This window comes from Camponotus floridanus, unplaced genomic scaffold, assembly GCF_003227725.1.
Source record: "Camponotus floridanus strain SB8 unplaced genomic scaffold, Cflo_v7.5 scaffold26, whole genome shotgun sequence".
In the NCBI taxonomy this organism is placed as follows: Eukaryota; Metazoa; Arthropoda; class Insecta; order Hymenoptera; family Formicidae; genus Camponotus; species Camponotus floridanus.
This window is the reverse complement of record NW_020229392.1, coordinates 1,890,441-1,916,997: the sequence shown is the minus strand read 5'-3', so window position 1 is coordinate 1,916,997 and position 26,557 is coordinate 1,890,441. Positions and strand designations below refer to the sequence as shown.

The 26,557-nt window shown below is 27.9% G+C and overlaps 2 protein-coding genes and 1 long non-coding RNA gene across 4 annotated transcripts; 1 reads left to right on the top strand and 2 right to left on the bottom strand.

The window, feature by feature from the left end:
- Positions 1–1,057: 1,057 nt before the first annotated feature.
- On the bottom strand, positions 1,058–8,590 carry LOC105252791 (cytochrome P450 4c3). The gene is made up of 8 exons (XM_011260366.3): positions 7,939–8,590; positions 4,051–4,248; positions 3,528–3,710; positions 3,095–3,164; positions 2,839–2,965; positions 2,179–2,418; positions 1,785–1,947; positions 1,058–1,496 (listed from the first exon to the last, which is right to left on the bottom strand). Exons 1-8 carry the CDS (start codon positions 8,120–8,122, stop codon positions 1,162–1,164), a joined length of 1,500 nt encoding a protein of 499 aa, XP_011258668.2. The 5' UTR covers positions 8,123–8,590; the 3' UTR covers positions 1,058–1,161.
- Positions 8,591–17,570: 8,980 nt separating this feature from the next.
- LOC109610105 lies at positions 17,571–18,812 on the bottom strand. Of its 2 annotated transcripts, XR_003122908.1 has the most exons (5): positions 18,688–18,812; positions 18,488–18,618; positions 18,258–18,418; positions 17,952–18,182; positions 17,571–17,863 (listed from the first exon to the last, which is right to left on the bottom strand). It is a non-coding gene; the product is annotated as an uncharacterized LOC109610105 (long non-coding RNA). The 2 variants fall into 2 exon arrangements; XR_002192618.2 differs by having other exon boundaries at positions 18,258–18,618.
- Positions 18,813–20,733: 1,921 nt separating this feature from the next.
- Positions 20,734–23,273, top strand: LOC112638193. The gene is made up of 3 exons (XM_025409365.1): positions 20,734–20,919; positions 21,652–21,793; positions 23,002–23,273. Exons 1-3 carry the CDS (start codon positions 20,853–20,855, stop codon positions 23,216–23,218), a joined length of 426 nt encoding a protein of 141 aa, XP_025265150.1. The 5' UTR covers positions 20,734–20,852; the 3' UTR covers positions 23,219–23,273.
- Positions 23,274–26,557: the final 3,284 nt, after the last annotated feature.

The window sequence follows — 26,557 nt, the reverse complement described above, 5'->3', positions numbered from 1 at the left end:
TCCTTTTGGCTTAGCTAGCACGTAGAGCGATTAAGGCTATTAGAATTAATAAAAATATAGAAATATAATAAATGCGCGCATTTAATAAACAGTCTTAATTATCTATCTCACATATATCACATATATACATTTTTATAATTTTTTGTTCCTATTTATCAGCAGAGTCCAGATCTCGGTGCGGTTTTCCTCACTCCAAGTGCATGCTAGCGACAGAGAATCGCGAAAAACAATATTGTCTACGCCGTGATAGTCACTAGCATGCATTTAGAGTGGAGAAAACGGCATCGAGATCCGGATTGTATTCATCAGTTTCACATATTTTTATCTTAATGTATCAAGAAATGTAATTCAACTCGCTTCCTCTTTCTTTTTGTTTTCATTATACATTATCAATATTTGCAATTTTTGGAATATATATAAAAATTTGTACAATATATGTGTATGTATATGTGCATGTATGTATATACATGTACGCGCGCATACATCCACACAAACGTATGTACATACATTTTATGTAATTTTAAACGTACGTACATAAATATAAAAACTCAGATCTATACATATGTACACATAATGTTATATGTATAGATTTGAGTTTTTATATTTATTTGTTTGAAATAGCTAAAAATATCCAATATACATGTTTCATTCAGAAAAAAGAATAAACGTTAACTTTCTAAATTTTCTTTTTATTTTTTAATAATTATCATTAAAACCATGAATGAAAAAAATATGATTCTGATTCCAAATTATGCATTATCAATATTTGCATATGCAATTAATAATTCTTGAAAAATGGATATATATCCTATATATTCTATCAAGCAACAAGACAATTGATCAAAATATTTCCTTATAGTGACTTCGGAACATATTCAATATGTGATAAAAAAATTTGTTTTTCGCAGGAACATTTATAGAAGTTTTAATAACAAATAATAATATAAAATAATAGTTTTAATCTAATAACAAAAATCTATCTCTTTCACCTTTTCTACAATTTCTTTTTCTAATATATAAGATATATGTTCTATCAAGCAACAAAAATATATAGAATATATAGAGTAAATAGGACATATATCTTACAATAAGTAATTTTAAATATAATAAATTTTAATATAATAAATAGGACATATTTTAAAAATATAATTTTTCGTCTTGTTAATGTGGTGTTATTTTTAGACGAAGTCCGTTCGCATTTACAAGTACTAATTCCGATATAAAGCGCAATTGATCTTCTGTATCGAAGGCTTCCACGCGGAAAGCTTTTAACACGGATAACACAGCCACTTTGATGACCGATGTGGCAAATCTCGAGCCGATACAATTGCGTGATCCAGCACTAAAAGGGATGAAGCTGTAAGGAGGTAATTTTGGAATATTCGGTAAGAAACGCTCTGGACGATAAATATGCGGATCGGGAAAGAAACGCGAATCTCGATGCAGCAGATAAGAATTGATGAGAACTGTTGAACCTGGTGGAATTTTGTTACCCACTAGAAACATAAAAATATAGATAAGAGAAAAGTCCTCGTTTACATTACACAATTCTTAATTACATTTGTAATATTAGGACATATATCTTAAAATCTGTTGCTTAATAATTGTTCAACAAAAATATACTCTACAAATGATTATTATTTATATCAACTGATAATGTTATATATCTATGATTATAACATTAAGATATATGAAATAATAATGCAGTAATATTATCAAGTAAATAATATTTTGTGAAGAGGAATATATCGATTTTTCGAAAAATAGAATTAAAAGATATTTACTCAAATTGATCGGTTTATAGATTTGTCTCGCTATGAGCGGTGCTACTGGATATATTCTCCATTGTTCTTTAATACAGGCGTCCAGCCATGTTAATTTGTGGATATTTTGTAATGTTACTTCTGTTGTGCCTAATACATTGTAATATTCGTCTAAGATCTTTTCCTAAGAGAAAGCAGAAGAGGATGTTAAGTTAAAAATATGAGAGAAAAGTACATGTATCTATTAATTATAAATAAACCTTCTTAAAATATATCAAATATCAATTTCTTTAAGTTTATTTAGATGAAAAATCTCACTTCCTCTCTCTCAAAGAAATATTGTAAATGTCGAAGATTCATTAAATTCCAATGAGAATTGCTAAAATTAAATGTTAATGCAATAGGACCAACGTACCTGATATTCGGGATGTCGCCCCAACGCGTAAAGCGTCCAGGATATACTGGTAGCCATTGTGTCATGTCCGGCATACATAAAAGTATTTACTTCATCACGAATATCCGCATCTGAAAGATGCACAGTTCCATTCTTCGATATGTCGAGCAGTAAGTCCAATAGAGCCTGTTTCTTATTCGGCGGTTCATTGAGGTTCCCATCGTGTTTCTGCTGCCATTCGATCTTTTTCTGTGCGATTACCTATGAATGAAACAGTCCGTATATACGTCGATAGCGAAAATACTACATATCAATTTTTTAACTTTTTATCTTTATAATTTTGCCCGAAAAGTCTCGATATCAAATTGCTCTAAAAAGAGAAAAAGATTTTTTTTTCTTAGATATAGTGTTATCTAAATTTGAAATTGAAACCGTAATTTAATTTTCGAAATTTAGTGTTCAATTTCATTCCAAAATTGTATTAAAATTGCAATAATAATAAAAAATAGTTAGTTCGATAAAATTTAAATATAAAAATTGCAATATTATGCTAACTAAATCATCTCGATTCGTAGTTTTAGTTTGAATTTCGCTCCGTGAAGTCTCGTGAAATTGTCACACTAACAAATGATTATAAAAACTCTAATCATTCGAATTTATTTAACTTAAGATTTTCATTACTTTGTCAACAAAGTCTTGAATGATACGAAGTGCGTGATCATGCTCCTTTCCTGCTTTGGTTAATTTGAAAATTTTATCATTTGATACCCACACGTTTGTGAAACGCATTTGTACAATAGATGCAATTCTGAAAATTACAAACAGGATTTTTTTAACATAATTTCATTATGTAACTTCAACATTGTATGTTGTATGAAATGCGAAAGAAATCTATGTAAAAATCTATCTATACATATTTCAGGCAAAAGACACTTACTTGTCCACAGCTTCTACATATTCATTTTCGGAATTTACTTGAGCATTTAGTTTATATCCCATTGCAGATTCTGCAATAAAATAAGTTTATTTTATTTTAAATAAAAAATTATTTCTACTAGAGTTTGTTGATTGAATTGATTTGTATTACGTTGTTGCATTAAAAAAATTAATATATTTTTCTTTAATAAAACTAATAATAAATATATATAAAAATATAATAATAAATAATAATAAAAAAAAGAACATAAAGTATATAAAATATATACAATAAAACAACGAAAAATATATCAATTTAATACAAAAAATGATATTTTTAATTAGAAATAATTGTTTATTCGTAAATCGCAAATTAATTATTATGTGTAATTAAAACAACTTTAAAACTAAATTTATTAAACTATTGGATCAAAATAGCAGTTATATTAACTCACCGCATATAATATCGAGAGTGGCGCGTTTTAAATAGGGTACTACGTCGAACCATTTGTTACTTTCTTTTTCAAAACAAGAAATTAAAACATTCATTTCTTCTTTTGCAATCTTAAAATATGTTGCGAGAAGACCGCTGTGGAACGTCGGCGTCAATAATTTCCTGCGAAAGTGCCATGTTTCACCTAAAAAAAGAATATAATTTTAATTATTTTTACATTTCGATGATATTCAACATAATATATATTATTACATATTAAAATAAAAATACGATTGTGCAAGAACATACATGGCCTCATTTTGTTTGAACAAGCTAAATTTAGCTAGATACACGATGTGTTTTTAAGATCTTCTTTTATTTAAATTTCAAAAGTGTCTATTGAAATTTAAATAGAATAAGATCTTAAAAACACATCGTATATCTAGCTAAATTTAGCTTGTTCAAACAGAATGAGGCCAGATGTGATATCCAACAAAAAATATTCGTCGTCGCAATATGATCTTAACGAATCGTTAATCACTTACCGGTGCTGGTCACCAGGCCGGTACCAAGCCATGGCTTCAGATATTCATATTCCAGACTTTTATCAATATGGGTACTGCTACTAAGCAAGGGTTGTATCGCTTCAACTTTATAAAGAAAGATAAAAGGTCGCAGGCCGACCCAAATCAAATAAATGTTACCAAATTCTTCAGCCCATTTGATCAAATTCTGGAAAAATTCTGGGAAAAAAGAGACGAATTGAATTTTAAACGTAAATTCGCTAAAATTTCATTATTTTGTCAATTTTTTAATGAGATTTCTCCATTTACTTATTAGGCAATTACACAATGGAATGTCGATATTTTTAACTCTATGTAAAAGAATATTATTTCTTTCTCATATATATATTCTCTTATATATATTCTTTCTCATATATCTATTCTCATATATATATATATTCTCTTAATCGCTCTTTTCTCGTGTATAGATAGCTTAAAAATAAAAAAAATATTTAAAATTCTTTCTTTTAATTTCTCTTTATGTTTTAAACAATTCATTTATAAATTTTTTTAACATTACATATGAAAATTTCATTTTTTGATTAAAATTTATATGTAGTTTATTTCAACTAAATGAAGAGAAATAATAAATTATTTATATTTTTTGAATGATACATTGAAAAAAAGGTCGATGTAGAAATAGATAAACAGAAAAAAAGAACGAGAAAAAAGAGAGATGGGGAATTAAGAAAGAGTACGACTCAACAGAGAAAGAGAGAAATCGCACGTGCAGTGAGTTGACGGCCGAGACTGACTGGACATTGACCGGTCGAACATAAACAGCATATATATTTGCACATGGATGATGGGGGAATGTAAAGAACAAGAGAGAAAGAGACAGAAATCAAGAGGAAGGAAGAGAAAGAATGAGATAGAGAGAGAAAGAAAAAGAGATACTGCTCTGAAAAGAATGAGAAAGACTTCGCTGTCAGAGACCTTGACAGGCGTGCAACAAGACGCTAAGCGTCCTTCGGACAGTAGTGGGCCTTCGATGACCTATTTTAGGCCGGGAGCTAGCCTATGTCAGCTGGCCTATTCCCCGCTTTCCCGTAGAGGATGCGTCATAAGTTTGAATAATGAATAAATTTGACATAACGCTCAAAATGTATTGTGCATAAAAGAGGGACCGGTTCTGCGTGACAATTCGAAATGATATTTTTTTTTGATACGAAGAAACATATAGAATCGTATTTATATTTCGTTTATTGTCGACATTTATCGATATTTACTTTAATGAATATCCAATATATTGCAAACTAAGATTTGTTCTAAAAAAGAATTTTTGCGTATTAAAAAATTGAATTTATAAGTAAATGTTTTCAAATGGAAAACAATAAATGGCAAAATCTTTTTTAATCTTTTCATTATTTCTTATTTATTTTATTTTATTAAAGATTTTTTATTCTACTCTTTCTTTTTGTCTTTTATTATTATGTCTTTTGCCTATATAAAACTATTTTGTATTAGACATTAGCAGAGTATGTAGAGACTAAAGAGTTCAACTCTTGACAATTTTTTCATCAGTTTGATGTAAATTTTCCTAGATATTATTTATAAAATAAGGAAGAAGAAGAGCGGCCATAAATTTTGATTGAAGCCGAAATTTTTTGAAAGCACATAATAAGCGAAAATAAAATCAAAAAGAAAAAAATATTGATTAACAATATTTGCAATAGAGTGTCGTTGTAGGCTAAGATTTTATCGCTTTAAATACATCGATATATATTCTTTTTCTTGTTTTATGAAACAATAGGGATCAATGACGGTTTTCGCAATGCATATTCGTTGCCATTATATACGTTAATTACACGTCTCCCCTTTTGTGCTGGTCGATCTGATTAATTGACATATGCGTCATAACGCGTACGTAGCATCAAATTAAATTCTATTCTCTTCTCGCGACCGACGACGTCTGGCTGAAATCTGATTCGGAGTCGTTCTCCGATCGCGAAGAATCTCAGATGCAGGAGGCTTTTTTTATAAAACTTTGTCCTGCCTGCGTGGATGCTTTTTTATTCTCTCCCTGAAACGAGAGGAGCGTACATAATACTGTTGCCCGTATAAAATCGCGTGTAATAATACTCAGACTGCCCAAACGACCTCGACCCGGTTCGTTTTATTTTTTCTCTTCCTCACAATTTCGTTTCTTGACACGTGCAAGGTGGCCGATTTTTAGTAGTGGATGGCGCGAATCGTTTTTTTTTTCTTTATTATTTTCTCCCGTCGCGTGAGTGTCTCTACGCGCGAAAGTTATGCGAGATTATTTGTCTCTTATTATAATAATCAATTTGTGTAATTAACAGAATAAATATAATAAGATCTGAATTTTTTAAGAATTGAACGTTCAAAGAACAGATACTGTTAAAAAAGAACGAATACTGTTTTACAGTCAATATCAAATTGTTATAATAATTTAAACAAAATTGCACTATATTATATATACTTGGTTGATTTTTTCACGGTCTATTATGAAAGAAACTGTCTTCATGGTTTATTACGAAAAGAAATTATTTCATTTTGCATAAGCAATACTAATTAAAATAAAATCAAAACGTACTTTCTAAAAGTGAATCAGTGAAAATATCACTAATTTAAACAGTAAAATAAGATTTCACTGAGAATCTGTGAGTATTTTACTGATTTTCAGGGAACGCTTATTTTTTTGTTATTTTATCTTATATCTCACTGATTATGGTCAAGTAAAATAAAATTCACTATAAAACCAGTAAATTTCACTGTAAAACCAGTAATCGGTAGTTCGTTTACCGCTATGATCGCTATCTCTCTCGTATTTAGTTTTAGTCATAAGAATTATATAAAGTTTGGAAAGAGCGACAGATAAAATTAGAAGGATTATTTTGATTTAATTTCTGATACAATCTCAATAGAAGGGCTTAAGTTATTAAATCGATCTTATATAAGTTGAACAATTAAATGTCTGACGACTTAATGAAAATTATGAAGAGATGAATTATAATTTAATATTACTGACGATAGAAAGAAATATTACTGATACTGAGAAATATTACTGATTGAAACAGTCAAAATTATTAACTGATTCTTTCAATAAAATATCACTGATTTACAGTGCTGTACTTATAACTGCTGTAATCAGTGACTATTTACTGTTTTTCAGTGATAATACATTGATTCATTTTTAGAGTATGAGAAATCTCATTTAATTCTTATTACGATATAAGGAATTTCTCTAATATTCTGGAGTAAACACTGTTACATCTTCCATAAATGTTTTTTCGAAGTCTACTTTATTAGAGAGAGAGATCTTACATACAATGCTTTTAATTATCGTGCAAAAAATGTTTTACATATTCACTGTAATGTTTCAAAATTGTAATGTAATGTAATTTTTTCTATAATATTGTCTAAATAACACAATTTTATAAAATTATGTTGTATAATTTAGGCAAAACATTGGGCAAATACACACAGCGCACACACACATACACACACACACACACACACACACACACACACATATGTGTTAGATTGTGTATGTATATATATATATACACACACACAATCTGCAACCTCAATAAAATTTACATGCAATAATTATCTTTTCTCTTTCTTTGATGAATAATATAAATATTATTCTAGTTATATAACCTTTTCGTAATAATAACTTTTTTATGCGACACATGAACAACCGAAAAAAAGATTATATATTATATTCAATATTAATGAATATCATTTACATTCATTTTTAGCAAAATTGTTAATTCGTCCTCTCATCAGTAATAATAGCCATATATTAACGAATTATGATGTTATCATGCATGAAAAATGTAAGATACATAATTGTCACTGCGATGCTATGTTTTTTAATATGCCGAAATCACAAGGGCTTACCTTCTGGCGAACAGTTGAGCTGATAAGCATTACCGATGATGGGCAGTGCTGTGGGATAGGGTACCTTCCTCAAGGCGTACAAAAATCTTCCTCGCTTTATCAATAAAGCTAACAGAAGTGACAGCAGACAGACAGAGAGGATCATCCAAGATCCTTCTGCCATAAAAATTGACTCTACAATCATGTTAGTGCTGTGATCAATTGTCTTCTTGCTCGATATAGGCTTCTTTTTTCAGAAGCAGTGCTTGCTCGATATAGGCTTCTTTTTTTCAGAAAGAGGCAAAACAAAATTTTTCAAATCTCTTCGTTAGATTTTAAGAATGATCTAACACTCTTCCTTTCCGAGATCTCTTTAAAAAAGAATTATGTCGAGGAATTCTGGACTCTTAATTTTTGCAATAAGATTGAAAATCTTTTCACGAGCGATTGCGGAGATCGTGTCAAGAGATCCGATCTTAATATGAACACGTTCACTAGTATTTACGGAAAAAATGCAATCTTAGGTGTAAATATATGGAGGAAACGAAAGGTCACGATCTCGTGCAAAGTCCACAGAAAGAGGACGAGAAAAAGAGAGAAGCGTCACAAGAGCTTCAAAAAATAAGAAAAATTGCCGATTTCTCAACCGCGTTATAAAGACGTGTCACTCGTGGCTGCTCTCTCCGGTTATAATGCATGATCGTACGAAAAAGCTGCCCTTATATACTACTGGAATGTCCGGTGTATTACACCAGATGGGCAGTGGCTAGCTTCCTCACCAATAAAGTAGCGAACACGTGGGACATATATGTATCTGTCTGTTTGTGTATAGATGTGAAAAGAAAACATATATTCACACATATATATTTCATTGTATACGTTTATATATGTGTGTGCGCGTGTGTAAATGAAGTCGCAGAAATACAGAAGCGAATACCCCTCCGAGATCGCCGCTCGCCCTCCCTATCGCTCATCGACATCGCCCGCAGCCTCAGTCAGGTTCATCTCTTAAGACAAGAATTTCCACATGAAAAAGAAGCGACTCCCGCCAACGTTACCGTCGATGACAGTGTGATAATTTGCATTATATGCGACATTCACTGTCAGAGATTTCGCAAAAAAAGAGTCTCGCTTTCCGTGTCGATACATCGGAGATGATAGATAATATGATGGAGGAAAAGAGATTTATTTTGTCCTATTTCGAAAAAGATGAATTTATATCAAATATGTAATGTTTAGATAATGAAATAACATTTTTTTATAATAATAACATGTAAGTCTTTATCTGTAAATCTGTCATTCGCAAATATTGCAGCTCTTGTGTGCGACATGATTTTCTTTTTTTATCATATAGAAACGTCCGTCTTGCGAAACAGACCATCAGTATATACAGTTTTTAATAGCACTATGAAATGCAATAAAAACAATAATATGTATTTTTATTAAAAAATGTAGAAAATTATATTGAGAAATATAAAATTATTAAGTTTCTGTTAGACTTGATATTTATCACGCGTTACACATTTCTTTATAATGTTTGAAAATAATACTTGCACCTTTTTCTAAAGACTTTTCTTACTAAAATAAAAAAGTTATCAATCAGAAACCAAAATAATTTGGTATATTTGGCACACAAGCATGTTCACGGAGTTACGAAGACACGTAACGATTGCGAAACTTGAAAGTGAATGTTTCCATGTCACATTTACGTTGTGTTGTATACACGTGGTATTTATATCTTTAAAATTTAGGTCAATACAATATTTTTTTTACTTTACGTGAAAAAGAATTTATATGCATTATAATTTTATTAGGGAGAGAAAAACAAAATACACATTCTAATTATTCTTTAATTAGTATTTCATTAGTTTTTATATTCATTACAAGATAATTAGAAGTAAAAAAACAATAGAATTGCTATTATAACCTGAGGCAAAAAAACGTTGCTATTATAACCTGTGGCAAAAAACATTCTCCACGTGCGGTATTATTTCATGTCTCGAATATTTATTTGTTGACTTATCTTAATCGTTTTATCATTGCGATAAATGAATAAATAATTATTTAATGATACTGATATGTTTATTTTATCACGTATATAAATAGTAAGATTCTTGCACGTGGATTATTATTTTTTGTTATTTTCTTTCTGATTCTTTGTTAAATGATTTGCTCAATAGCAAAACATTTCGGCACAAATTTAAATGATCAGAGATAAAAGAAAGATTAAAAAATTGATTTTGATAAACTGGTTTTTGAATTAGATTGATTAATTATGCATGCTATAAACAAAATAATAATAATGAATTGTTCGGCAACAATGTTTTATTAAAACATCGACAATAAAAAAAGAATTAGAAAGATTATTTCCTTGTTTCGATTATTTTATCCATTCTGCGAAATCGCAGATCTTTTCATATAAGCATCTGTTCATCGCAATAAAGTTACGTAAGAATCATATTTTCCTGTTATATCAATTAAGTGAGTCATTCCATTAATATCTTAAATTTCCACATATTTTTAATCTCTTATTTTCTAATATTGTATCTCTAATATTGTCTAGCTGTAAATATAGAATCTAGTTGTAAATATAGAGATGAATATACAAAATACAAAATCAAAATAATGCGAAATTGCTTTTTTTGTTAATTCAGCAAGACATACACACACACACGTGTGTGTGTGTGTGTGTGTGTGTGTGTGTGTCTTTTACTTGATTAAAATTATATATATATATATATATATATAATTTTAATCAAGTAAAAAAATTTCATAATACGCGATTTAATGGTAAAATTTTTCTACAAAATTTACAAATTTTATCATATGAATAAAAGTTCTGTTGTTTATACTTTGACTTGTTCATCGGGTACTCTTTACTTTTTTTAGAAGAACATGAATATAATACGATAATTAATAATACATGACATCTGCGCATATAGAATTTTTCCTGCTTCGAGACAAATATTACGCTATCAATTTAAAATAAAGACAGTATATCTCGCATCCTATAACTTAGAGTTCTATGTAAATATGTTTTAGTATATTTTTTATCAACTCCGCCATACGTATATGAAAAATATAATAAAATAATTCTATCATTTATTTTTATTAGCGATGTCATTGCAATTATATTGCTTGAAATATTTGTTATAACAAAGTACAAGATGTAGTCAATATTACCCAACATTATTGCTTTTATATCTTTTTTTATATCATCGCTTATGTATGTATGCAGTGTGTAGGATTTGAAGAATTTAATTAGAAAAATTATAGCAATGCGTCAATTCCAATTATTGAAAATTACGACGACATATTGTTTTGAACTGAATGCGGATAAAAAATCCCAAAACCTTATTAATCCATTATATCCTTATTAGTATAATTTAAATGCAATAATTTAAATACAATAAAATATCAATTTATGAAGTATACAGTGATATAAAAAATTAATATTATGAGATTTTATAGTAAAATTTTTTTAAATAAAAATTGTTTCTAAATATTTTAATAAAAAAAAGATTAAATATGGAAAGATTTGTATCTTGAAATTATTCTTTTGCATTTTGTACTCGACATTTTAAACAACGATCTCACTTGTTATATTTATGCAATCGTTTAATTATTTACTTGGTGGAAAAATAAGTGTCCTTGTTTAATACTATATATATTTATCAGTAACGTTACTTAGCACTGATTCTTCTGCGTTATAAATAACTTCAATTTAATGATCTCAATATGTTTTTTCACTTATCTTCTCTTTTATCTTTGAATTCGATTTCAATTGAAATACAAAAGTACAACATTATTTCTATATTCAACGATTTTTATATTCACATTGGAACACATATAATTAAGATATGTACATTATACATCTCAATTAAATTTATCACTAAATGAGGCCATCTTTTAATCTTTAATTCTAAATTTACATTTCGCATATATAAAGCTTCTTATCTTTCCATAGATGTCCTTCACTTACACTTGTGTTTTTTTTTTTTACGAAAGCTTCTTGATATTGTGCGGTATCTCTGTGAACAATTCTCATTCAAATCAATTCTCAAATCTTCATTTGTAAAGATATTTTTTATCTCTCGACTATGTCTTCGGCATTTTATTCACTTTTATGTAGATTAACTATACTTACTAACTTATGTAGATCAACCAGACAATAAATCGACCCCATCAAAACTCCTGATGACGTTCTCCTTCACTCGGTAAGTATATCGGATAACATCATATATGATGTCATCGACGATGATTACCTTATCGCCACGTGCCATGTGAACGTAACAAGGTCTCTGCACCACGCGTGTGAGTGCGAATGAACGGAGGATATAAGAATATATATGTATAAGAGAATACATAAGAATAAGATAGTACATACTATTACAATTTAAGAATGCACTCATTAAGTTCCATTTATTCTTCCGTTTCAAGACTGGTCTTGTTCCTCTCTAAATTTCAACTATTAATTAGTAGCAATCGATTTACACATGATTTATCTACCTGCAGTCGCTGATAATAGCCACGTGCGCGATCAAATCACTTATTTAATTTTCTGCAGAGTCATAGTTTGATTGATTACGTGTATCTTTTGACTTAGATTCGCAATGTTAGATAAATATTAAATGCTTTGCTTAAATATAATAAGTAATTAATAATTGTATTAAACTTAATTATTTAATTTTAATCCGCTTATTTATACAAAATTGTTTATAAATTAGTTATTTGTTATAAATTATTTATTATGATAAAGTTATGAATTATAACTTATAATCTAATTGCGACGCTAATTTTCATTACAATACACTAATTCAACAGTAATTTAATTTTCAAAAGTTCGATGAGATTCGATAAAATAATATTTTTGATATCCACTTGTGAGGAATTTTGTGCAGTTTTACTCAGAAACATATCAAAGATAATTGTAATATTCTATTTTTTATCATTTTTTTAAATCAGATTAAAAAGAATTCTTACTTATATTAAATTTATAATAATTTTTCATACTGTTTTTCCCTGAATCTTATTCTAGATTACAATCTACTAAACTATATATATTTTGAATCATCTTTGAAGCAATTATTGATCTTTTACCTGTTAATATTAAAAAAAATACTTGATAAATAAAAAAATAATAAAAAAATTTTAAACTGGGTGTTTGTAAGTTAATTTTATTTGCAAATTAATTATCATATTATTATCGAATCTAAATTCGTCATGCCTAAATATATTTATATATATTTAAATATAGTTGATATTCTCTTTTTCTCTCTTTCTTTCTTGTATATAAACTTAATAGTCTGATAAGGAATAATAATAAATTTAAATTCGCAGACATCATTATATTGGTATGTATGTGTTTTGAATATGCGAGTTATACTTATCGCCGTAGAAATAATCAGTATTGTGATGAAGAAGAATATATTGCAGTAAAATAACATCCATTTGATTGATATCGATTTATAGATAATTAAAATTAAATTGCGATCTTTTTCATGACTAATAACAAGAATACATTGCACAGTAACAGTAAGACAATCGCTATTTAATTGAGATCGATTCGATAAGATTTATAAAGAGAAAAAGAAAAAGAGAAAAGACAGCAAGAGAGAGAGAGAGAGAGAGAGAGAGAGAGAGAGAGAGAGAGAGAGAGAGAGAGAGAGAGAAAGAACCTATGAATTTTTTTTGAATAGGTAATTATTTACTCCCTTAAAGTAAATAATTACCTATTCGCATTCATAGATTTAGCCTACGTAAATACATATATGTATGTTAAAATCACAAGACTATTCTTATGTTGCGAGATGACTTTGCAGTAATACTTCCTAGATAAATTCAAAAAGATACATAACAAAATATACAATAAAATATACTATTTTACATACATTTTATACACGATATTTTTACAATTCACGTTACAATTGTCATTGTAATACATTGTAATAGATTCCATACATGATATTTTTACAATTCACGTTACAATTGTCATTGTAATAGATTGTAATAGATTCTTTGGACGCAAATTAAAATGATTTCGTTTTAAATGAAAATACTGAGGAGGACTGTGATTTACCGTAATTTGTCAACTTAATATTACAGTATATATTTTCTAACAAAAGCTTTTCAAAAATAAAAATTCTATCAAAGTAAAATCTTTTGAAATTAATGGAGATATATGTGATTATGGTATTGTCTACTTTTTTTTTCTTTTTTACTTTAAATTGCGAAAAGAGTAAATATTTTTATTAAGGAAAAATTAATCTTAAATTTATTAAGAAATTTATCTTTAAAAAGAATGATCTAAAGAAAAATCTAAAAAAAAATTGAGAACTCTGCAAGTAAAAAACAGATTTCACGATGAGAAATTTGACTCTAACAGCCTGCATATCTACACGTGCGCGCACATCAATAACGTAAATGCGATCTAGTTAGCAACAAGATATGTTTATTAGCATCTGAATGTTCATTGAATATCTTTTTCAAAACATTGTCGTCAATATATGCTTGCATATCTTCAGCATCTAGCTTATTCATTTTCATTATTCCAGCTTTTTTGACGCTCTTTCTATGCTAATTTCTCTTTTCAACGTGATTCTAAAGTACTATTGAGCGAATTGAAGACGAACGAAAGAATTCTAATATAGATGTCACAAAAAGACACATGTTAAGTATCTGATCCGATAAGAGATAAAAGGGATAAAATGTACAGTTCCAAAGATGACGCATGCTCGTAAAAGATTTAAGATATAAAAATTTAAAACTTAAAAAATTTAAGATATAAAAAAATTAACAACCTCCAATAAAAAATTTTAGAAGCGCAAAACTCCTGCATTGTTGTCACATTAATATTGATAAGAAATTGTGTTTGAACTATAAAAATGAAGTAAATCGATATATTTGATATTGATCGCGGTAGCGCATTTTAAATTTTAGTATTTTAATATTTTATATAATCTGTTATATCTCGCTCACTCTTTTTTTTTCTCATCTGTTATATTTCGCTGTTCTACTTCGCTCTTTCTTTCTCTATGTATTTTATTTTATGTCTTATATGTAGTAATCGCAATGTCTTTTTATCTTTGGAAGAATTTTGTAACTAGAGCGATATATTGAGAAGCGCATGTAAGTGATAATGTAACGTAAACATATCGATGTCCTAATTATGAATCGGTCACATATACAAATGTCCTAATTATAAATCGGTCACATATATGAGATAATTACAAGGCCGCTAAACTTTTTTCTCTCTTTGTTTTTTTTCTTCTTACGTTTTATTATAACGTGTATATCGACAAGATTAATGTTTTCTTAAAATTCACTTTTGTCACTATACAACAGAGATCATTTTTATGAAGTATTTGTTTCGTATTCCATTAAACGTCATAATGATTCAAAAACCCAAGAGCATCACGGTGTAAATAGAATTAATAATCGTCGAGTAATTAAAGTTTTTAGCATTAAGATATATATATATATATATATAAAACATATTTACTTTATACTAATATAATATTAATATAACAGTTTACTAGATATTAATTATATATATAAGCGAAATATTATATCTCCTTTTTTATCACATTACGACATATTAAAAACAATATTAATTAAATTAAACTTTAATGCATAAGTTTAAAAAGAATTAATAAATTTTAATAATAATAGTTTGTGTAAACAAATAAATAGTATCTAATTGTATAAATGTTTTGAAATACTTGTTTCGATATTATATCAATTTTTATTGTTCTTATTTCTTTATTTTAATTCAAGCTTGTCTAACCGCTAGTAAGAAAAAAGCCGATCCCATTCTTATCGATACGAATTTTCCCCACCATTATGCTCACAATCTCAACGCGCGGCATCATATGATTTTATTTATACAGAAGCAGATGTGTCACAATAATAAGCGATTTCTCAAATCGCACGATGCTTTTAAAGTATTTTTAATAAACTAAAAAACAAGCATTAGGAAGCGTCAAAAAATCACGAATGAGTCACGAGACGCAGCGCGGCCCGCGGACAAGCTTGTTTTAATTAGATTTTAATAAGATTAAACCAGACATATATTACTAATTTTTGAATATGTATAAATTAGAATTACATAAAATCTCTCTTATTTTATCGACGTATTCTCTTTTGTTTTTTTGCAAACAGAAAAAATTTATCTATTCATTAAACATTATAACAATGATAATATTAAAAAATGGTATTAGTATTTGTTAATATAAATATATTATTATTATAAATAAATATATATATATATATATATATATATATATATATATAGAACAAATATGAACCATATTAATGCTGTTAATAAGTATTAATTTAAATTAAATAAAATTCAAATGAAGCTTTTATTAAGGTCTATATTAAGTTCATATTTTACTATTTTTCGCGGGACATACATACATACATATATATATATATACTAATTTAAATTAAATAAAATTCAAATGCAGCTTTTATTAAAGTCTATATTAAGTTCATATTTTACTGTTTTTTGCGGGATATATATATATATATATATATATATATATATATGTATATATATCCCTCGAAAAACAGTAAAATATGAACTTAATATAGACCTTAATAAAAGCTCTTCATTTGAATTTTATTTAATTTAAATTAGTACTTATTAACAGCATTAATATGGTTCATATTTGTTCTATATATAAAACTAATTAAGACTATAAGAATGTCGAATAAAAATGTCCAGAATGTATATATACTTTGTATACTACAAAACATATGTATACATGTCGTATATTCTTAATCGACATGCATACTCATACACATATGTTTCATAGTGCAAAGTATATATACGTACTTCTTATTGTTAGTATCATTTCATTATCAAGATATTCATATTTAATTTGTCTTAATAAGGATTTAATTAGCTAATCTACTCAAATTAAATTAAATCTAATTAAAATCATAAAATATGAATATAAATCATAATATATAAATTAATAAGCCCCGAATTTTAATTCAAATTTAATTAAATTTAAAATAAGGCTTAATATATTCTTTATAAGGCAATTAAGGGCAGCGCACGTTACGCACCTGGACATCGATCATATAACATTTCTCTTAGGCAGAAACGTAAAAAGTAAAAAATTAGTCTCTTTCTATTCAACACCAATAAAAATAGATAGTTATAAAATTTTTCTCGTTTCCACCCTAGAGAAAAAGTTACATAATTGGTGCCCTGTAGTATAGCAATTACCAAAATATTGCAGTCCCAATCAATAGGCAATGTTTTTCGAATGTTTAAAAAACGTTTATCTGTTGATTAGATTAATAATGCGATTGGAGAATGGTATCAACAGGGAATGAATTATAAGATACAATTTTAAAAAATTCTTTAATAGTTTTTGCTACAAGACATTTTTTTCTGAATTGATTTTCTGAAGTTAAAGAATCACATTACAAGTAGAGTTTAAATATAAAAATATAGAATATATGTAAAAACACAAAATTATGCTCAGTAAGAAACTTGACTTAAAAAAAAGATAAGAAAATATCTAATAAAATTTATGAAATGCAACACTTTATAGACAGTAATTAACACGAATATATAAAAACAAATTTTAATCGCTAACAACAAAAAGATCTAACTAAAAAGACTGATGTAGTGGCACAAAATATTTATCATAATCATAAAAACTTAGAATACAATTTGCTAGCTCAAAAGAAAATAAAAATGAAGAAGTTATTAATATATTTCATCAAACTAAAGATCGATACTGCATGGAAGAATCGCTAAACAACTTTTTGTCATGATATTTGTAAGAGATATTATACTCTGGATTCATTAGACTGGCGCTTTTGCTCTCTTTCCCTGATTTCGCAGAGACGCACTGCCATACCACTCTGTGAGTAGAATCCTTTTTAAGACGCCAATGTTTGAATTTCTGCCATTCGAGAGCCTTATCTAGAAAATTGAGGGTATTTATAAGCAATTCTAAAGACCATTTTTTCATCAACGCAAGCAAATAAAACTTAATATATTCTAAACTTACCAATAATTGCATCTCCAGCAGGGAAATCTAGAAATTTTTTAATAGAACTTGGGTCTGCATAGGCTTGGCGACTCTTGCGTCTTGGCAGAAGACCAGACACAGTACACTGAAGAAGTGAGTCCAATATAAACCCTCCAATAGACATCTGACTGCTTTAGTAGCAGAGTTTGACGCCTCTGCAGTCTTGTATAACTTTGATGTGCAGTATACGTCATCACCGATCAGGATTCCCTTTTGAGAACAAAAAATATATAAAATGTACTTGAAGTTATAAGAAATTTTTAAATTCGATTTTTTTAATCTCACCTTGCTTTTATCTGTACAAAACATTGAGTTTGAGTTCTTGATCTGGCCTTCCTGCTTTACAATTTTATCATTTCAGCCTGTTCTTTAAATCCAGTTTCAGCTGAAATTACATTCACAGTTTTTGGAATTGTCTTTTCTCTTATTACAGTTAATTTTGTAGCCTGCAAAATAGTATCATTGACATAATATGATCCAGATAATGGTTTAATTTTGTTGGAACGGTCACTAACAATAAGAGCCAGCTTCTGCTCCAGATTCATCACACTCAGGTGATATACAATTTCTTTCGTGGCAGGATTCAATGCCAATTGTACATTGTTAGCTCCATTATTGTGAATAACGTCTTCAGAACTCTTCTTACCTGGGGCATATAAACTTTGTAATAAGTGTTCATTAAAGGACATTGCAAAAAAAAGAAAAATATATATACTTCTATTCTGAGGAAATAAGAACGACTGAAGATTTTCTTTAGACAAAGAGATGAATAAATTCAAAGAGGCTAGCTTTGTAAGGACCTTTATATCAAGCATGGCAGTCGCTAAGCGAGTCGCTACCTGTAAAAAAATTAAAATTTAGTAGAGATAATAGTAATAGTAATGACTGTGTATAAGTTTTGCAAGAAATATTTACTTTCTTCACTTGTTTATCTTTAATATTATCTATCTCTTCCTCAGATCCATTATATAAAGATATGTGTTTATCTTCTTCATCTTGCCAAATGGGTGAATAATAAATTTCAGTAAAAACAGAGGATAGCAATTTCTACATAAAATTGAAGCTACCTCGTGAATCTTTTGCTCTCTATTATTTTCTGCAGAGTCACTGTCATTTTACGTCACTACTGTATATTTTTTCTCTTTTCGATTTTGTTGCAGAACAATTTGTTACAGTTACTTTCTTTCTTTCCAGAGTATTCTGCAGGAATATATAGTCACAGTAAACTTTCAATACAAAGGCGTTTATGATTACATTCTTATATTATATTCATGATTATATTTGTTGTAATGGAGTTTCTGGTTTTTTCTTTAGACACTAAATCCACATATATCATTTAAATTACATAAAGTCAGAAGCAGATGCAGTAAAAATAACCTAGTCAAAATGATGTCAAAGTGACATCAAATTGATGAAGAGTATGATGTCAAAATAAGTGACCAAAATGATGGCAATGATATTACTGTACATACCACGAGTTGCAATGAAGCCTTTAGAATCAGATTCGAATGACGAAACATATTTTGTCAAAAAGTGCATGAGACTGTCTCGGAAAACTCCGGATCCCAAAAACCTTTAAAAAGATTATATTTGTTATATATAACATAAAAAAGTAATAATGAAATAAAATATTAAACCTTCTAATGTATTTGATCGCTCATCAAATCGATGTATCGATGTCGCGAGCATTGATTCTTCCGTTTTTGAAATTCTTCGTCTGACAAATTTTTATAATACTAAAAATGAAATATCATGAATTACTTATTTATTAAAAAAATATTTAGATTTATTTATATTTATATTTATATTTATATTTATTTATATTTTTATTTATTCATAAAAATTACAAAAGTGAGCGAATTCACTAGGTATACCAATGAAATTATAAATATTCTAGTAAATTCACTCAATTTTTGTAATTTTCACTAACAATAAGTTTTTAAGTTCACAATCGACCTCCAGCCAGATAGAAAGTGATGATAAATGACAATTTTGACATATTGACATCATTTTGATTAGGCTATTTTCACTGGCCGCCTCAAATCTGGGAGAGAGGGACATGCCTTTAAACAAAATATATATACATAACATATATATATATATATATATATATATATATATATATACATATGCAAAATAATTCTGTGTCGACTTTCTCTTTAAATTATTCGTTTTGTTCTAATTTCTAATTAATGTTTCAATTTAATTTAAAAGTTCATAGATTGTATTCGATAGCAAAATAAAATCATATAATGTAAAATATTATATTTAGAGATATTATTTATAGTAAAATTTAGAAAATATATTTACATGTAGTAATCAGAAAAAAATACATAAAAGAAAAGAAAACTGATATCATTTAAATATTTTTTGTTATTTAAAAAATTAATTATTTTTTTATATATTGCATTTTAAAAATATATAATTGTAAAAAATATTTAGATTTATATTTAATTAGCAACAGTTTTTATAAAGCGAAATATTTCGTAAAAAAATAATTATTACTCTTTTTCTTATCCCTAAAAATTTTCACTCTTATTAAACACATGACTGCAATAATTAAATTATTTGCGAAAAATATTTTATTTTTATGTTGTGAATTTCAGGCTAACATCCTCATTATTGTGTCTTTTTCTTTTTCTTTCCCACATATTTACCGATAATAAGAAAAAAAATGATCGTTGACCAGTTAGGAATAACGGGTACGTCGACCGCGTTCTTTATGAGGAAAGCGAGAACCGTAGTTACAAGTTGCGTGGGTTTATGGAAAGAAATCGAAGGAGGAAGAACCGTAAACGATTTCATTTCTCTGAAAAATCTCAGCCGTGTTAAGAGCAAATAAACTACGATCTTATTTTGATCTTTGTTTTTGATAAGAATATGTCGTTCCAGTTCATTTTCTTTGGTGTCAGCGTTCTTTTGCATTGCTGCGTGTTCGGTTTATCAGGTGAGTCGAATTATTCGATAATTATACATAGAGATAAATAAATAAATATTTTCTCTTGAATATTACACTTTATACATTATATCTGTTAACAAAAAAATAGAACTAATAATAGAAAATCTGTTAATTAAATTTATATAGCTTAAATTATATTATATATTATATTAAATTATATAGCTTACATTTATATAGTAACTGAATAACTGCAAATAAAAATAGTTAAATATTTATTATGTAATTTTAAAAAATGATGTATTAATAATATTTGTACGCATAGATATATTATAATATTATAATATTATAATAGATATAATATTGTACATATCATTCCCATATGCATGCTAAGATAAAATAAATATTTAACATATTTTCTATTTATAACAATAATAACATTTATTTCAGATTGTAAATCCATTAAAAACAGCATTAAACATATTAAAAATAAAATCTAAACATATTCTATTAAACATTAAGACGATAAAATATAATATTTTGAACATTTTTTTATATATAGAAATATGTTTGACAGATATTTCAAATAAACTTGTGTGCAATTTATAACAATCGAAAATATATGAACTCTGAAAAAAATAAAGTCTTTTATTTTAACAAATAATATTAATCGAAAACTGTTATTTTTTTAAAAATTATTTTATTATATAAATTTATTGCCTTAAATATTGTCTTAGATATTATTATTTGACAAAAAATATTCTTACGATCTATTTGTTTCAGATGAAGATAGAAATTTAATTAGCAATCATGCATTAAATGCAACAAATACAATGAATGCACCATTAACGCCTTTGCCAAAAAATGAAGTACGACAATTTCAAGGAAATTATCATTTTCCTTCATTTACATCTGGATCGCAAAGGTGAGTTTATCATAAATTTCTATGTATATTATATTTTTATATTTATTATAACAATATTTTATATATTTATATATATTTATAATATTATATTTTTATAATATTATATTTATAATATTATATATATTTATATATATTTATATATATTTATATTTTAATATATTTATTATTTATATTATTAATATTTCATATTTATTATAACAATATTTTTTATATAACATTTTATTACAACATTTCTGTATTGCGACTTACAATAATACGTAATCAAACATAAAATATTTAATGTTAAGTAATTAATATCCTTTTTTTATTTTTCTTTTCACATATCATAACATATTATTATATATTATAAAATACTAAGGCTATTCAGAAATTACACAGATTTTTAATATTACTCAGCATGACGATAAATTGCAAATAACACTAATTTTCAAAATTACTTCGTTTAAAATGGAATATTCTATATTTAAATCTCATTATGTATCATCATTAACAATTATTTAAAGTGATGTACTATAATAATAAAAAATTGTTTGTCCCAAGTTGTTAGTCAAAAACTTGGTTAAAAGTAATGAATAATGTTTTAGTTAGATTTTTTAGCTTACGCCTACTGCTCTCCTCTTATCTCTCGTGCCTTAGCGACCGCGCCATCGAACGCTCATAACGTATATGTTCTGTAACAATTAAAAATATTTATGTTTTAAAACGTAATTAATAATAGAATAATTATTTTTATTATTAATAAATAATAAAGAGAACTTAGATAGATTGTCACATTACATTTGTGACGCGCACGTTCCTGAGCGTTCCGTAATTACGAACGATGCGAGCGATAAGAGGAGAACAATAGGTGTAAGCTAAAAAATCTGGCCGCAAGTTGCAAGTAAATCTCACTTTTAGATAAATGTTGATGACGCTTATATGTTGAAAATATGTATATATTGAAAATTTATACTAATTTAATTTAATTAACTGACATCAATTTGTTGATTTATTATATTGTACATGCAAGATATTGTTAATCTGAATCTTTATACAATTCTTTCACATTATTAGTACCATTAATGTCAAAATTAAAAGATCGAAGTATAAATATCAGTAATTATATCACCAAATTTTAACAGAATAATAAATATATATATATAAATTAAAATGAGATTTAAAAACATGTATATATTACGAATAATGATACTTACACATTTCTGTTTCAGATGTCCTTTGTGTGATAGTTCGGTATATCCTTATTGTGGCGAGAAACTGTTACATGATGCCTGCTGTTGTGTCGATTCTCATGATTTGCCTTATCAATGTAGATTAGCGGACTGCCGATTTCTGCATGCCAATACTTGTAGGGAACACAGATTGATCGCCAATTGTTGCTGTAGCGACGATTATCGAGCTGTCTTAAAAAGTTTCGCACAAAGATAAATTTATTATATAATACATATTTATCATCCGTGGCAAAAAATATAATCGAATAATTTGGGAGAACAAATAAAATATGCAATATATAATTTCATGTTTCATATTTGTATTAGAAATAAAATAATTAATTATTAATAAAAAATAAAAATTATTAGAAAAATAATAGAAAATAATAGAAGTTAATACAATAAATAGAGAACTAAAAAATAAAAAAAATGCGATTATAATGAGAAGAATATTTATAATTATTGTGAAATAAAATTTATTATGAAGTAAAATTGAGTAAAACATTTAGAATATCTTTCTCTAAAGTAACAAGAAAGAAATAATAACAATATCATTGTAGAATATTTGTTTTTCGAGAAAAAAAATATCTTTTCGTCTGTACAAAAAATGTCAATAAGTACAGTGATGCCAAAATGGACATACTCACACCCGACAACGCATCTATTATATGATATCAGTGATCTCATTGCTAAATTGCGACTAATAAGGTCATTGATGAAATCGGGTGATAGTTTGGTTGCCCGCACTTCAGCGAGCAGCGTTAAATGAATAATAAATGCGTGTCGAATATGCGCATTTATGCCAATAAATAAAATTATCATTGATGAAAACTGTTGAATCTTTTTTTTTTTTTTTTTTACATGGGGAAATGCATTTACGCATACCCCCGCCCTTAGGGAAAGGCGGAGATTATGCGGGACTCCGAGGGATAATCTCGACTACCCGCTAAAACCCCATGGTGACCGCTATCGCAATTGGGGGACCACGGGATCGCTTACGCACTCGGCTGCGACCCCCTGCATGCAAGACCCCTCTTCAGTTAACAGAGAGGATTCCCTACCAAATATTGGGGTGTTATACACCCCAACCTTCGACGAATATGACGACAAGACGCGGCCACGCAATCTCGTCGCCCCTCCAGGAAGGAACCTAAGGGGGGAACGTCTGTGCCCTCAACAGCACGTCCCCCAAGTCCCTAGTCGAGGGAGAGTGAGTCCTCATCGACCTGCCACTGGAGGTGATACGGGGAAAGTTAACCCCGGAGGCGTTAAGCAAGCCGGACATATGCCCTTCTCCTTGCACCTCCTTTCAGAACTGTCGAACCTGGTGGAATTTCATTCCTCACTAGAAACATAAAAATATAGATAAGAGAAAAGTCCTTGTTTGCATTACAAAATTCTCAATTATATATCATTTCTCAATTATCTATCATTTGTAACATTAAAAACTACATCTTAATCACGATGCAGCAAATAAGAATTGATGAGAACTATGGAACCTGGTGGAATTTCGTTACTCACTAGAAACATAAAAATATAGATAAGAGAAAAGGAGAAAGAGATAGACTTTTGTTACTAGATTAAGACCCTTATTCTGTAAGCCTTAACAATGTTGTTATGTAACGATTGTCATTAACGAATGACTTTTCTTATTCTGTAAATAGTAACTGTTGTTAATTAATGATAAAATGCCGACGAAATTGTCGTAAACAGCCAAAGAGGTGTTGTTAAATGAAATGATGTTGTTATAAGATACATTTTAATCTATAATATTGAGATCTTGCCACTACTATGGTACACCTGCATGACAAGTCGAAATTTTATTTGTGCGAATTAATAATACATCGGTCTTCAATAAAAAAAAGGAGTTGATTTCAAATAGCGTAAGTCCGCTGTATTTAATACTGCTGTAAGTAATTAATTTTGAAATTATTGTTCAACTATAGACATATGAAATTATTTTTTGTAAAATCAAACTTGTTTAAAATAATTTACAATTTGCAACAGAATTTGAGATAAAAACCAATTCATAACTTTATTAATGAGAAACGTTATTATTAATGTGCAATTACTTTTTTTCTCTTTTCAACAATTAAAGAAATGTGATATATGTAAATTACATATCACACACGCATACACAAATAAAAAAAAATATTTTTTAAAATTATAATAAAAGGATGAACGTGAATCGAGTATTAATTGAAGTAATATTACACGAATTACAAAATCGGTGAGCGTTTCAATATGTGTTTATTAAATATAATAAATATGTGTTAAAATTAAATATGAAGATTTCTTCTTTTTCTTCTGAATTTTCAAAAATTAATCGGAAAATAGAACATTTTAAAGATTTGTTAACTATATTTGACAGAGCTGCTCTTGAAGAATTGCTTTCCGTTTGTGACATACTACCAACATTGAAAATCTATGATTTCCATTACACATACTATAGAAAAGTAGTACCAACCTTCTAAAAAACGTCGTTAAGCAGAGGTAGTCATTCGTACCTGAACGACATGCTTATAGAATAACTAAAAGAGGTAGTTGAAATCGATCAGCACTGGCAATATTTATTGAGTTAAAAAATCACAATCACGACGTTTCGACCATAGGTTTTGGTCCTTAAAAAAATAGGCTTTAGAGTCGTTTATAATGTGCCTAAAAAACTCAACTCATTAATTAAACGTGGTAAAGATAGGTTGCCTATTAATAACAGAACGGAAGTCGTTTACAAACTAGACTGCAAAAATTGTAACGTATCATATATCGGCCAAACAAAAAGACATGTAAGCACTCGCATAAAAGAACATCGCAACAACATCAAAGTGCACGAAAGTAATTTTTCCGTTATTAGCAAGCATAGAGTGGAATTTAACCATGACTTCGATTGGTCATCACCGACTATTTTACACAATGAGAAACACGTGAGAAAGAGAGAAATTGCCGAAATGTTTTATATAAAAAAGTTTGACAACACGATTAACTTACAAAAGGACACTGAAAATTTAAACGATACCTATGATAGAATAATAAAGGTTGTCTAGTCTTTCTCTGTGTGTTAATGGAGACAGTGACATGATAATCTTGACGAAGTGATTTCTTATTTCTCACGATAGAACTGTTAATTTAATTACTGTATGTATATATAACTTGTTGCTCAAATCTTACTCGAACATCTATGTAATTTAGTATCAGTTATTTTTCTTGTTGTTGTATTATTGGAAATAATTTTTTTTTTTTTGTAGTTCACTCGAAAAGGACCAAAACCTATGGTCGAAACGTCGTGATTGTGATTTTTTAACTCAATAAATATTGCCAGTGCTGATCGATTTCAACTACCTCTTTTATTTATTTATTGGCGATCTTCAAGATAATTTAAATTTATAAAATAACTTTTTCCAAATTGTCATTAAACAATCATTCGTAAGAGAGTCGTTAGTACAACGATGTCGTAAAATAACAACAAGTTACAAAATAGGGGTCTTAATCTAGTACCAGGAGACTCTCTCTTTTTTTCTATAATTTCCTTTTCTAATATATAGGATATGTATTCTAT